Source organism: Accipiter gentilis, chromosome 24 (assembly GCF_929443795.1).
Source record: "Accipiter gentilis chromosome 24, bAccGen1.1, whole genome shotgun sequence".
Classification (NCBI taxonomy): Eukaryota; Metazoa; Chordata; class Aves; order Accipitriformes; family Accipitridae; genus Astur; species Astur gentilis.
Window position 1 is genome coordinate 24,544,331 of NC_064903.1, and position 14,313 is coordinate 24,558,643.

At 49.3% G+C, this 14,313-nt stretch overlaps 1 protein-coding gene across 5 annotated transcripts in view; it reads left to right on the forward strand.

Moving 5' to 3' along the window:
• OPHN1 (oligophrenin 1) overlaps positions 1–14,313 on the forward strand; it is a 76,220-nt gene that overhangs the window by 55,504 nt on the left and 6,403 nt on the right. For 2 of the 5 annotated variants that reach the window (XR_007509448.1, XR_007509447.1), the window contains exons 18-24: positions 25–184; positions 4,262–4,409; positions 5,697–6,002; positions 8,496–8,661; positions 10,187–10,237; positions 11,052–11,102; positions 11,486–11,767. Coding sequence is in view for 2 of the 5 variants with exons in the window: in XM_049827752.1 (XP_049683709.1) it covers positions 25–184; positions 4,262–4,409; positions 5,697–6,002; positions 8,496–8,661; positions 10,187–10,237; positions 11,052–11,094 (874 nt within the window). In the remaining 3 variants the exon portion in view is untranslated. Of the gene's footprint in view, positions 1–24; positions 185–4,261; positions 4,410–5,696; positions 6,003–8,495; positions 8,662–10,186; positions 10,238–11,051; positions 11,103–11,485; positions 14,308–14,313 lie in introns of those variants that run through there. The other 3 variants (XR_007509449.1, XM_049827752.1, XM_049827753.1) reach the window with 3 other exon arrangements.

A 14,313-nucleotide genomic window follows, 5' to 3' on the forward strand; every position in this document is an offset into this window, starting at 1 on the left:
TCCTTTTTTCCCTCCTCTCCACAGCATATGTGAGCACAGCCGAGAGAATCTGATGTCACCGTCTAACATGGGAGTGATATTTGGACCTACCCTCATGCGAGCACAGGAGGACACTGTGGCAGCGATGATGAACATCAAGTTCCAAAACATAGTAGTTGAGATCCTCATCGAGCACTTTGGGAAGGTACAGGTGGCAGCCCTGGGAGCGCCTTCATGCAGCTCCTGGCTGCTCCATCATGTTTGTGCAAACTGTTGCTGTGGCAACAATGTAGAGCTCTGGCTCCTTTTTCTGGAGTCTCCTTAGGGACTGGGTTTTTTTTATATAATATACTGTTCTGAAATGCTTCATAAGGAAACAAAAAGTGTAGCAGATATGTTCCTCACTGTTGCCTTTAGCTAGTTCTAAAGGAAAGCCTGAGTCCAGGGATTTTTGCTTTTCTGTTTAAATAAGAGGAATTTTTATTGGAAAAAAACCTATTCCATGCCTGGACCTTACACTTTCCTTAGCTGAAGACAGGAGCTAGACCAGAGCATAACAGGTTTCAAGAGGCACAGTCCAAGATGAGACACTATACAACTATTAATACAGGGTTAAAAACCCCAAAGCAGACATGTGTTGAAGGGTTGATGAAAATAATTCAGCTGTGTATACGATCTGTTCAGATCCAAGTGTGGGCAAGTCTGGGGAGGGGAGCTGCTGCCTGGGGTGGAACTGTCAGAGAAGACTTCAGCAGGCGGCCAGTGCCTGTTGTGTTGGGGCAGTGTTCTGCACAGGGCAGTGCACCCTGGCGAGGGCTCGAGCAGTGTTTGGCTTTCATGGGATCTTTGCTGAATATTTTTGTCCAAGAGCATTGCCTAAATGCACAGCCTGGATTAGTCTGCTGTGGTGGGTGCTGAAGATTCACATGTAGACGACAGCTTTTTGTTGTGTGGTGTTTTGTCTCCTGATGGAAAGCAGAATATTCCACTGTCTTCTGTATTAGCGCTTTCTCCTCGTGATACCTGATATAATGGCTTAGGGTTCTCAGGGTGGCTGGAGGATGATAGAGCCATATGTTGATATTTAAAAACTCAAGCAGCATTTGCATTCAGATCAGCACACCAGGAACCAGACTGGTTTCCTGATAACAGTGCTGGGTCCGAAGGATTGAGTTTGGTCCTTCAGCTTTTCATAATGCTTTACATTACAAAGTGTCCAAACAATCTCTTATGTCTTAGAGGAGGGGAAAATGGATGAAGACATCCTTTAAAGGATGTTGCTTGCTGTAGGTAGGGTGGGGTAGCGCTCCCAGCAGACAGGGCAGCACACATGTGGAAGTGAAGCTCCCTTTTTGGGAAAGGAAGAGGAGGACGAAGCTGAAAGAGCGGGATTCTTGCAAAAGTGGATGTGGAGTTGGACCAACCAAAGGGGGACCAGATGGGTGGTGTGGGAGTTGGTTGTGGTGCCGAGGATTGAAACCAGAGAAACGGGATGAAAGAGTTCACAGAGATTTTTGAGTACCCACACAAGAAGCTCATGAAAATCACATGCCAGTTTCTTTGTAGGTCTCTGCAAATGCTTTTAATAAGTTCCCGCAGCAAAACAGTGAATCGTTTGTGTGTTAGGATCCTCGCACAACTTGCTCCAGAACTGAGCCTCTGTCCTCCCCTCTTGTACAGCCTGCAGTGCAGACTGAGTCAATACACGATTTACACTGCCACCTCTAAGAGCTGGAATTAAAACTTTAATTAAGCCAGACATCCCTTTGCTTGCTTTTAATTTCTTCAGTGATAAGGTTAAGTTAATAACATTTATTAGATTGAGCTTGTAAGTTCAGCATCAGAGTTGAAAGTGTCTTCAGCTCAGACATGAGCAAACACTTCAAATGAGTCTAGAAGAGGAGAGCGATATGATTTATATGGTGCAGCATGAAGACTCTAAGGACAAGGTAACTATTAATGAAGTCTTTGTGGATAATTACTGTTTCCACAGCTTATATTTCAATGCCATGGTTAAATTAATTAAGTTGATCACTCTGGAAACACCTTCTTCATTGTACAAACCTTCTAAATATGAGTGTCTGTCAATATCTTTGTACCTTTAGGTTGTTTAACTTGGATTTTCATTTAGAAGGCAAAAGCAAAGCAGAGGCTGCATCCACATCTTAAAAAGAGTAGTTTGCCATGGGTTTTAGCATGGTTTTCAGATGTTGAAAAGCATCTTGTGAAAACAGCATTCAGTGGTACCTGTATAAGCATCTGTGGGGAACTTAACCCTTCTTTTTCTTCAAAAAATAGTATTGGATTCTTGTCAATATATAGGATTGAGATTGATGTTTCCAAACAATTGCCCTGCTGCAGTCAATCCTTTGCTATTTCAATAATACATGAGCTGCTGCTTTTATATCACGGGCTGTTAATGTCATAGCAAATTCCTCTGAATCCAGGTAGGGGGGTGCACTGGACCTTGTATTCTGGAGTGGGAAAAATGTACTGCCCCTGCAAAGGGCAGAGCCCCTGTTGATATTAAGCACCAGCAGCTATGCCATGTCACCGAATCGGGAGAGAAAAGCAGCTGCAATGACCAGACTGGGGTTTGGAGCTGGTCTGGGTCTTTGCCCTGAATGTGTTGTTCCTCCCCGTTTTGTGCAGAGTAGGGCAGACTAAGTCAGGAACAAAGTGGGAGTACCAGCGCATGGTATTTATACTGAGCCTGCTGAGTGAAAGCCTGGGCAGACTAGGTTGGGTGCAGTTCTGGTCTGACCTTGCCCCTGCGCTGCCCAGGTAGGGGAGGTGTGGGGAGCCCAGCTGCCAGTGCCCACCCTCACCGTGGTACATGCTACCTAGTCTTTGGGATCAAGACGGTTAAAGTGGGGGCATGTTTTTCTCTCTCATCCCCCTTCTTGATTTCCCAGAACTGCTCTTTGGCTGGGAGAAGAAGGAATATGCTTTTGGTTTGAATTACGAAAACGGCGTACTTAATCAAATCAGAATGTTAAATTTCTTCATTTTAAAATTTTTCTGGGTGACACAATAAAATTGTTCTTCCATAACAAAGCGTGGACCGAGGGAGCGGAGACCCTCCTCATCGGTGGGTCTGGCACCAGCTCTTGTCCTCTGGACTTGAGCTGTCTCCTATTGACAGCCAGGAAGGGACCAGGACAGGCAGTGCAGCCTCGAGTCTCGGCAACTTGTGCTACCCCGTCTGCTGTAACTCTTTAAAGCCTGATATAAATTCAATTAATATCCATGTGAAAAACACAAAAGCAGTGGGTTTGGTCCTTAATGTGGTGTTTCAGATCTTCAAGAGACTGCCCGGAAGCTTAATTCTTTTTCAGCTTTTAAAAAAAGTACTGACATAAGTAAGAACCTCTACATTAAACCCAACCAATTAGGTGCCATATGACCAGTAAGGAAAAGAGATAAAACTCCTTAGCAGCTTTGTTTTTATGACAGTATTTCATCCAAGATAATTTCACAGAGGCCCATACTTCCTTGTAAGCCAAAAGCTGAAGGGCTTTTTAGCGTTAAATCTAAAACAACTTGGTGGTTTGTTTGGGTGCTATCTGTAGATTGTATCACCTCGCTGGTGTGGAAAACTTGATGTTTCTCAGAAACTGTCAGCTTCAAAACTTCCTTAATCAGGATAATTTGTTTCTACACATTTTGCCTGTATTTGTGATTTTGCTGTGTTAATTAGTTTAGCACTGCAGTTGCTGCAGCGGGTGTGCAAGGTGCAAAGCAGGCAGCCTGTCCGTAGGAAAGCCCACGGCAGGGTGCGTCTGTAGACCCATAACTAAAGCATCAGCCCTGCTCCAGCCCCTCTCTAGCCCTGGCAGCCCGGGCTTTCCCAAGTGCTACCGACCCTTGAGAGGGGCTGGTGCGCACCATCTGTCCCTCTATGGAGAGGCTGGTTAGGAGCTGGGGTCGCAGGGCTGGAGCAAACGGCTGCGAGGCTCTCATGGGCCGTGGCTGGTCGGAGTGGTTTGGAGCAGCCCTGGCTTTTTCAGCCCTCCTGGGTCAGTCAGAGGTGACTCGGGCCACAGATGGGTTCCGTGCCTGCTGGAGAGCAGAGAGGAGCAGGGCAGCCTTTGGCAAAGGCAGCGGGCGGCCGCTTGCCGTGCAGGAGCTGGGTCTGTGCTCCTGGCATGGCTCAACCTCTGAACTCCCTACTCTGCTGCGAGGTGCCTTTTAATGACACCAGGTTAATGAGGCGAGCCTCTGGGGATGTCATTCAACCTGGTGGGATGGAAGAGTCATCTAAACGTGTCTGTCTTTACAGATCTACTCCGGTCCTCCAGAAGACACCACTGCCCCCCCAGTGCCTCCTCCCAGGGTGGCTGCCCGGCGACACAAACCCATCACCATTTCCAAACGTCCTCTGAGGGAAAGACCCGTCTTCTTCGGTGCTTCTGTGGAAGAAAGCGGAGGTCAGTCCGGATGTTCACTCATGCCTTAACAGCCTCTCCCCACTCCTGTTTCTTGTAACATTTTCCAGGAACAATGGAGATAACAATAGCAGGACTGCACTTCCCAGGCCATGAACACAGCAGACAGCGAGATCTGTTGTTCAGTGAGACAGGAGAGGAAAAAAATACTTACACATAGGTTGCATCACCTCACAACTCAAACTCCATGGGGATTTCTTTTCTCTGTTACTTGTAGCATTCTCTGTTACTTAAACTAAGACTTGTTCTTGCATATGAGAAGCCCAGTGGAAAGGTTTTGCAGCTTCAGAGGCAAAAATGTGAAGTGCTGGAGACACAACTGAGGAGGATTGTTGGTGGGATGGGAGCAAATTTTCCCAGGCTGGGGGTGGCTGTGTGCTGCTGGAGTCTTGTCCCACCAGAGCACATCAGTCCCAAGAGGGTCTGCAGGGCTGACTCAGCTGCTGGCGATTTTACATCCAGAGCAAGAACACTGAACCACTTTCTCAGGACCCAATGATAGTATTTTCTAGACCAAGTACAGTTTTGCTGTTAAATTCATTTGATTGTAAGGAAATGGTAAGGCCCTTACTATCATGTTGAAAGGCATGTCAATTTAAGGTCATGTTTCTCTTTGCACCCGATTTGCTGTAATTGTCATTGCAAGCTGTCACAAAAGAGATGAAAAGTCTTTTTCTCTGGTACAGTTTTGAGAGCTTTGATGATGTTTTGGCTTAATACTACAAGTGTGCTTTTTGGCACTGGCAAAACATGATTGATTCAAATTGCTTTTTAAAATCACAAGACTGCTCACGTAGCTGGAGATGGCCTTGCATTTAAATGTTTCTCCAAACTGGGAGCAGAAGCATTTGGCTGCACCAAGGCTGCAGGGTGCAATCAGTTTCATAGCCGTGCTTCTGCATCATGTGCCTGGGTCTCTAGCACGGCAAGAGGGATGAGACAAATGATTTTGGGAGGGACGTAAAAGCATGGTACACAACTTCTCCTGAGCAAGAGTACTGGAAATTTAAAAGAAACCCATGAGTATATTCTGTGATATTCAGCGTTGCTTCAGTTTCTTTATTCCTCAGCATTTGCGTGAGCCGCTCACTATTTGTGTTTTGCTCAGGGTGAGGGTCTGTCGATCCCCAGCCGCAAGCATGCTTGTCCCTTGGTACCGCAGGAGCCGCGCAGCGCTGGGGGAAAGCTCCGCACTGCCGCAGGGCAGAGACCACCGCACCTCTGCGCTGCTTCCTAACCTGATGGCTGTCTGTCCCCTTGGCTCCGCAGCAGACCGGCACGGCCAGACCCCCAACGGCAGCGGCAGCATCAGCACGGAAGCCCCCAAGCCGCTGCACCGCAGCCGCCTGCCTGCGCCCCGGCCAGGGGGGGACGAGCCGGGGCGTCCCCCTGCTGAGGGCCGGCCCGACCTGCGTGCTGAGGCGGAGGTGGGGAAGATGGTGGCCAGGCTGCAGGATGGAGGAGTGAAGCCAGCCAGCAAGGCTGCCAATGGGGTGGTAGCCAGCCCTGCCCTGAGGACCTCCACGCTCCAGGCTAGGAGGCCGGCTCCCCGGCCAGGGATCTACGGCAGAGAGGGTGAGCGTGCATCCGGAGCCGTGGCTCGCGCCGGGGTCCTGGCCAAAGCAAGGCAGAAGGAATGCTGATCTCCCAGGGCAAGCTCGAGGCTCTCAAGCCAACCCTCCCGGCTATGCGTCATGCGCCAGGACAGCCGGAGCGGGTGGTGGGCTTCTCGTCTCGAGTCCTCTTGGTGTAGCTCAGCAAGGGGGCTTGGGAGACCAGAACAGCTTGAGGTCCGGGTGCAAGGGTTTGATCAGGCCTTGGCCTCCTGAGTTGTCCTGGTTTATTTCAGACAGTGGGTACTTTTGGTCTGTTGCTTACTGGGGGTGCGGCTGCTCTGCCAGGTTTCGGAGCAGCCTGCAGAGCCTGGTGCCGGTGCCACCCCTCCTTGCTGAGCCAGGCAGGTGCCACCGGTGTCAGATGAAGCAGGCTTTCCATGCAGTAGCTGAGCCTCTGCTTGTGCTGAGCTGAACCTAGCTCAGTGGACTCGTAAAATTTAGGCTTGAGTAGTGATATAAAGGCCATTAAACTCGAAGCAATTTGTACCCGGTCTAACCAGCTGTAAGCACTCTGGATTGTCAGCGCTCTCCTCAGCAGAGACAAGGAAAATGGCAAAAGTCACTTCCAGATTTTAATTTCTGATGGGTTTATCTGTCAGGTTCCCTGTGATACAGCTTCTGGCTTACTGAGTCTTTCCTGGGAATGTTTATTTCAACAGTTCATCCGTTGGTGTTAAATACAAATAATGATTGTTATTTGTAGTCTAATAAGCTTTATACAGAAATTTATTACAGGTAGAAATAATTAGTTTGGGGCCAGATCTGAGCTGGCATTGTCCGTTTCAGTGGAGGAAGGCAGGTAGGCGTTTGTGTATCTGCATGTCTGTAGACATTCTCCCCTGCAACACCAGGGAGCCATTTGCAGGACAGTACACTTTGCTGTAATTGTGGGTATTTGGTGCTGAGTTTTATAAAATACTCGGGACAATGGCCGTAATAAAAGATGTATTGCTTTCTGCAATTTGCCAGCTTTTCCTGTGCACTTTCCAGTGCTTTTCAGATGCTGTCATAGCCTGACAGTTTCACAGTCCTGTAATTAGAAAATAAAAACCAGGCTATGTTCTTGACAAATGACCCCCATGTGCAACGGAGAGAAAGAAGAAAGGCCCAGCTGGGTAGCACAAACATTAAATTCATCTGACTGACACTACTGGCTTAATTTAAATTTGTCACAAAAATGGTAAGTGGAAATCTGCTTTTGGAAGAGTAAGATAGCTTTAAAGTCGGCTTATACATCAACTGCATTTAGTGCTTCAAAGTTTTGTGGTTTTGCATTATCACACATAGTGTGCTGACAGCATGTCCTGGAGCCACAGTGTAATAAAACTGGCTGTGTTGATCCTTGAACGTATAGGTAGAAGAACACTGAAGTAGCTGTGTTGATACATGCAAATCAGTGCTAGAATGCTGTATTGAGCTTTTAATGTGCACAGTTTGGGGGTAATTTTGAAAAACCGGAGAAACCAAGAAGTGTAGGCTGAAGGATTAGGAAACAGGCCTTTTACTGAGAAATTCAAGTTTTACAGCTTACCAAGGAGAAAATTAGGATCAGAATTTACAAATGCCAAGTATGGAAGAGAGTTGGTTAAGGACTGGTGTTTGAGCTAGCACACCAGGGTATAATAAGGTTCAGTAACTAAGGGGTTGACAAAGCCTTGGTTAAGTAGTTGCAGCAATTAATTGTCTTACCAAATAGAAAAACATCGTTGACTTATTTCTAATCAGAAACAGGACTCTCTAGCAGTGGAAATATCTAAATCGGAAGGGCAGGAACCCAGCCCTTGAGATGTTTTTGTGCCGTATAAATGGCCAGAGGAGAAGATCACAAGGATTGCTGTCCTGCAGAAATGTGCACTGGAGGGAAGGTGTGGGGTCACCAGGGGCGTCAGGTAAAGTCTGACACTTATTCCTTACTCGCTTAACCCTTGAAAGTGTTCAGGGTTAAGTGAATAACGAGGCTGGCTGGATCTTGGGAAAGAAAAGCAGCCAAGGCAGAAACTCCTGTGAGCAGAGGAGAAAGCTGGGGGAGAGGACAGGTCGTGCCACTGTCCAAGACAAAAACTCAGAGAAGCAGCAGCCCTGGACTTCAGGGATCACCAATTTGTGCTATTCTTCTAGCTTTTGAAGAGCAGCACTGCACAGGTTTTGTTTAAGAAAATTTGTTCCCAGGCAATATCATCTTTGCAGTCAGCAACTATATCAAGTTTGTCATCACAGGGTCCAGCATCAGCCCCTCTTTCTAGTGCCAGGAAGGCGTGCTGGGGCAGGCAGAACGGGAACTGCCTTTTCCTGGGACTCTTTCCCTCAATTCTGGCTATTGGCCACTGTCAGAGAGAGGATGTTGCAGCAGACAGACAGAACTAAGCCCACTAACTTGTTTAATACCTCTTCATAAATATCTAGCCCTCTACCCAAACTTCGTACTCAGTGTTTGTAATCTTCAACCTTGCAGGCGAGTGCGATGGTGTCCCTAAGGCACGATCCCATGGTGATAAACCTGTGATAACGCGTCCCCCTGTGAGACCTCCAGACCCACCGTGCCGCACTCCTGTCCCTCCGAGGCTGGAGCAGAGGCCAGATGTGATAGCAGGAACAGCAGAAGAGATGCCTTCGTCTGTGTAAGTCAGCAGCCGTCGGCGAGCATGCGGTACCTGGGGTGGGCAGCTCGGCCCGAGGGAGCTGTCAGCACCCAGGGGCTTGGGGAGCGTGTGGGGGGAAAAGGTCAGCCTGGGTGGTGGGAGTAGGAGCTGGTGTCACCTACTGGGAATTTTGGAGGAGGAGGAAGAGAAATACCATGCTGGTTTCCAGCGCTGGTGGCATACAATGGCTGGAGCCCGTGGACATCCCCTTCGACACCAGTGCAACGTGGTGAACATCACATTGAAAAGCTGCGCAGAGGGCACGGCCTGGGAGAGCAGCGTGGCCATAGCAAAGGCAAACATGCACAGGAAAACAAAGCTCTGAACCTTCTCAAGCACAGCCCTGGGGCTAAGCCTTGTCCCATCACCTTCTCTGCTAGTTCTTCTGTCAGTGAAGCTGGAGAGCCCCTCCCTGCCTGGCTCTGAGCAAGCCTCTCAAATGAGACACTTCCCGGGGAAGGACAAGATCCAGCTTGGATCTCTCCTAAGGAAATTGGATGGAGTTCAGTTTCAGCATCAGGTTTCTTTCAGATTTTAATGAGACAGAAACCCTGCTGGCTTCAATGGGAATTAAAGAAAAGAAAACAGGGTGACTAAATACAGGGATCTCAGCCCAGCAGCCAGGACCGGTCGGTGGGAAGGCTGTAGCCTGGGTGCTGCCCCGGAGCTCGCTGCCGCTGCACATCCAGCAAAGATTTGCGTTCCATTCCCCTGCCATCGGAGCGGGACAGCACCCCAACTCTGCGCTAACACCCCTCACCTCGCGCTCTGCCACCGCACTGCAGCCCTGGGGTGTGCGGGGGCCACCCCCCGGGGCCTCGCTCTGCCCGCGGTGACACGAGGTGCAAAAGCATTTGTCGTGAACTGAAGTGCCTCTGTGCCGTGGAAGCCACGCAGCCCGCGAGTGACGATCTCCGGCAGTGGTCCTGGGGAAAGCGCCTGCCATGGGAGAGCTCCCGAGTTCGTGCTGCGCTGGCCCCTGCTCTCTGCAGAGAGCCCCCAGTAAAGCTGCGCTGTACAGCTGATCCAAGTCCTGCGTGTTCATTCCTTAGTCTAGCAAAGGTGCTGTGAGGTTCAGCTCCATGCCTGAAGTGCAGGAACAGGCCTTGCCTTTGCTCTCCTAAATCACTTGTGAGAACTTTTCTGTTCTGTGAGGACAGTTGGAAGCTAAATACGAAGCACATAAAAACTGACGGAGAGGCCCTAAAAAGTGATGGATGCAGGTTTATAAACCAGTATGTAGGATTATAAGCAAGAGTGCAGAAATAAGCAGTGTGGCGAAAAGTGATTAAGGGCTGCCTGGCCAGGGCGGTGTGAAGGCAGAGGGGAATGGAGCTGGCAGCATGAGGAGCGCGGCTGCTGCCTGGGCAGAAAAGACATCATTAGAAGGTGATTGTCTTCAGTGTCTGCTAATGCTACTGCTCTTTTCCCTGGCACAGATGAGATCTCATTAGCAAATTGCCTTATCAGATAACTGGAGTAACCTGTCTTGTTCTCTTTGCAGGGTGGCCTCTAGGACAAAGTTCTTTGAGACAGCTTCCCGAAGAACAAGCAAGTAAGCCTGGCACTAGGAAGTTGGCATGTTAATAAAAGCTGCCCTGCTGCATAGAGTGCTCCCTCTGAGGCAGAGCAAGTCAACTCAGGAAGCCCCAGGCCTGACCTTCTTGCCTTTCATACTCAGGGGCAGAAGATGGGTCTCAGCTAAGATGCTGGAACTAAACAGAGAGCACAAAGTGTAAAATGTGACTCCAGATACAGACTTGATAAGTTATATGTAAATATGCTAAGTAATAAACATATTTATGGATTCCTTTTATCACGCATAAATCTAAGTCAGCATAGTGCACGTTGTACTTAATTCTCAGCCCTTGCAAAGAGCAGAGGTAGGATTGTGGGAGAGATGAGGAGGGCTGATTAGATCACAGCAGCTGATCAGAGGTGTGAGACCAGCGAGTGGATGGTCCTACACACAATGTATGTGCAGGCATAGCTCCACCACAGAGAGGTACAGTGTGATGGAGTGATAGCTTGGGCACTGAAGCCTTCAGGCTAGGCTGGGATGGCAGGGCTTTGAATTGCAAGCATTATGCTTTGTGGCAGCAGATTTCATTTGTAATAATCTCTGCTCATAGAAGCTTCAGCTTCTTCCTGCTTTTAAAGATCACCAACCTCTGCCAAAAGTGTGAGCAGGTTTGCACTAAGTGATAAATGTTGTCCGTTAGTGTTAACAGTGAGTTCTCTTGTTATATTGAAAAATATATCCCTGACTTGACTGTTAGCCAGCCCTCTGTTTAGGTTTGTGGATCTGAGTTTGAGCGTGCTTATTGCATTAATTTTTTTCCTGTTTTCTTCTACTTCCTTATGTACAGTTCTTCATCACCACAAGGCAGGATCCCAGGTGATGAGAGCTGAGGCTAAAGGTACGTGTTTATGACAATAAATGAAATAATAAACCAAAAGCACATGTGTAACATAAACTCAGCATTCATGGGGTGGTGGGAGTCCACTGGAGGCAATGGGAATCTCAAAAGAAAGATGAGAAATGTCCTTCCTGTAGGAGACCCTTGCAGGAGGAAAGATAATGACTAGAGGTGGGGTGTGCTCTTTGCTGGGGTGGTAGTATGGCAGGGCAGAGTAAATCAGCTTGCTCTGCCCTTCCTGAGCCTCCTTGCTGCAGCGCTCAGGGTAAACGTGAGCACTATGCAAGCGGCAATGCTGAGGTCTGGGCTTGCTCTGGTTGTGGTTTTGCCATCACTGACGGATTTATACTGCTGCATAGAACGTGCTTGTTTTCTTCTTCCAGACTTTGTAAGCACCTCAGCCCAACTAGACCCAGGAGATTTTGTGCTTGTGAAATGGACGTGTCACAGCTAAGACTTTTCCAGTTCTGGTGCCCCTGGAGAGCAGCTATCTTACCGGACGATAATTTCAGAGCACGCTGTTGTAAGTGGCTCAAGAAATTAGAAGAGAGGGAGATAACGATGGGGAGAAGACACTACCCACACATATGTGTTGAACTGTTCCCAGTCCTTCCGCCACTCCTCTCTGCGCAGGCTGTGAAGGATGCTCGTGTGTGCCCTTTCAGGTGACCAGCAACATTTGCAGGGCTGGGTGAACACCAACGAGCTGTGGAAGGGACCGCGGGGGATGGGAGTGGCCATTTATCTGCTCACTTTTTGGTAAATGCGCCTTGGCAAGGGTGACCTTGGACAGACATTGGAGTCAGAATGCAAGGGGCTGACTCCCCATGCTTGGATGCAAGGGTAGAATGACTGGAGTTTGGGTTGCCCCCCCTTGCCATGAGAAGCTCCTTCCTTTATGTTATGTTTTCCTTGCTCAGTAAGCTATAGTGTGTTCAGTGTGTAGAAGAGCAGTGTATGTTACTGGAAATGCTGCTTGTGCTAAGGCAGGCAGGACAGGAATTGGGGGACCATCATGCTTGGCTCTGCAGGACACCTCTTCATCTCCTCCCTGGCATCAGCATGCCCCTGTCCTGGAAAACCACGCTGGCAGACGCGGCTGTGCCAGGGGGCTTTGCCTGGGTGGGGCCGCAGCCCCTGCCTGTGGGTCAGCTTTCTGGGCAGCACCGGTCGGGTCAGCAGCTTCTGAGAGCACCGCTGGGAGAAGGAAGCGGCAGGCGTTGTTCCTCCTCCTCCTCCTCCTCCTCCTCCTGTGTGAGCCACTGTCCCACCAGATCCGCTTCCCTCAGGCTCACCAAGAAGTCTCTGTCCCAGGGTTGTTCTGGTGGACCAGCACAGAGGAACTGAAACTCAATGAGTATGGGTCAACCCATTTTTTTGAGAGGCGCACAGTTTCTTGTTTGCTTGTTACATTAATTTCCAATCCAAGAGATGTCTAGTCTCTTTTCCTCAGCAGCGGCCATGTAGTTGATGCCCTTTGGTCTGGAAGGTTTCTCCTAACCAGGACCACCCCTAGTACCCCTGTTAACAGTAGAGGCTTATTGTCGTTCCAGCTGACACCAGGGCTCAGTTCCTGAGCTGTAGAGTTTGCCTGTAAATAGGCAATGAGTGGCTTCCCTGCTTCCTCTCACCTGCTCAAAGGTGGCTTCCATGTTTTGAATGATTTTCCTTGGGTGCTGGGAGCATTCCCAAACCAGTGGCCAAACATCCCCATTAGCTGCTTCCCGGGTGCTCCATCCTCTCTAGTGCGCTCTGCCTCCTGCCTGGCGCAGGTTTGCCGGTGGGATGCTGACGCTTGCCTTGTGTGTGCATCTAGCACCTGTCTGCTTTATTGCTGAATGTAATTCTGGCGTTCACTGGACACACACGTGTCGTGTCAATGGTGCTTCTGCTCCCTCGGGCTTTGGCAGTGCCCCAGCTGCTCGCTCCTGTACTCCTGCTTTGAACAGTGGCACATAAAAGTGGCTTTAAGAAAAAAAAAGCGATATCAATGCCTAGACTATATTACACTCACTGGCATCTCAGGGCTTTTCAAAGCTACAGTGAGCCCTTTCTGCTGCACCCTCTCGTGAGTGGCTGGGAGGTGTGAGCAGCACCAAAACAGAGCGCATTGTGTTTTTCTGATCAGGTATTTGAGAGAGCAGGTCAGGCGGAGCTGTGAGCCAGCAAGGTGCCCTGACCAGCCCAGAACAGCTGTGGTGGCTGGGAAGCCTCTCCAGCAGCCTGGCCGTGGAGCCCCAGTCTCCTGCTGTGGATGGGCACTGGTGCCCGAGCCTGCCTGCGGTGGCTTTGTCACCCTCTTGGGGTGGCTGTCCCAGAGGACAGAGCTAGGGTCTGTGGGAAGAAAGAAGTCCGAGGGAGTTTGGTTTTAAGTCTGACATTGCAAACAATGGAGGGAAGCAGCTTACTAGAAATGTATTTCATTGTGTCCTTTTAAAGTAATTTCTCACGTGTGTGTGCTGGTTTTTCCTCTTCTGTGCGTGCAGCCGAACGCTGGGGACCAGCGGCGGAGCGGTGGTAGGGTGGTTCAGCTGTGCCGGTGGAGGCCTGTGGGGCACAATCCCAGCTGCCAGTGCCACTGGAGCAACACAGCTGGGAACGCAGGATTTGCCCTGTGCAGCCTGGCAGGGCCCGCAGACATCAGCCATCAGAGCCATTTTGTCATGTAAAAGTGTAGATTACTTCAAGTGTTTATAAAGTTTCCATGAAGTAAAAAAAAAAAAAAAAAAAGAGTCCCAAGTATGCTTTTTCTTCCTTTAAGCAATGCCCCAGTGTTGCCCACGCTGCAGCCATCCTCTGCTCTGCAGATCCCACTGCTCGGGTCCCGCAGGCACCCCGGCGATGCAGCCGACCCTCCCTGCGCGTGGCCAGGGCACACAAGCGTGGCTCAGGGCAGTGGGTTTGCACAGGGGTGGGTTGAGCATGGACCCCCTTGTTCTGCCTCTTACAGAGAGGCATGATGTGGTTTTAAAATGTTTTCTCATTTTTAACTTCAGCTGCCTGGTTCTTGTTCAGCTGCCTCTGTCAGCATAAACACCTTTCTACTTATTTATGATTACTTCAGACGCAACACTGGCTTCTTTCCATCTATCCAACATCTTTTTTCCCTCTTCATATCTGTTTTCCCATCCCTCTCAACTCTGATGTTGATGTTCACTACCATTTGCTTTTCAGGCCTCTTGCTTTTATTTAACAAAATGATCTCTCACAG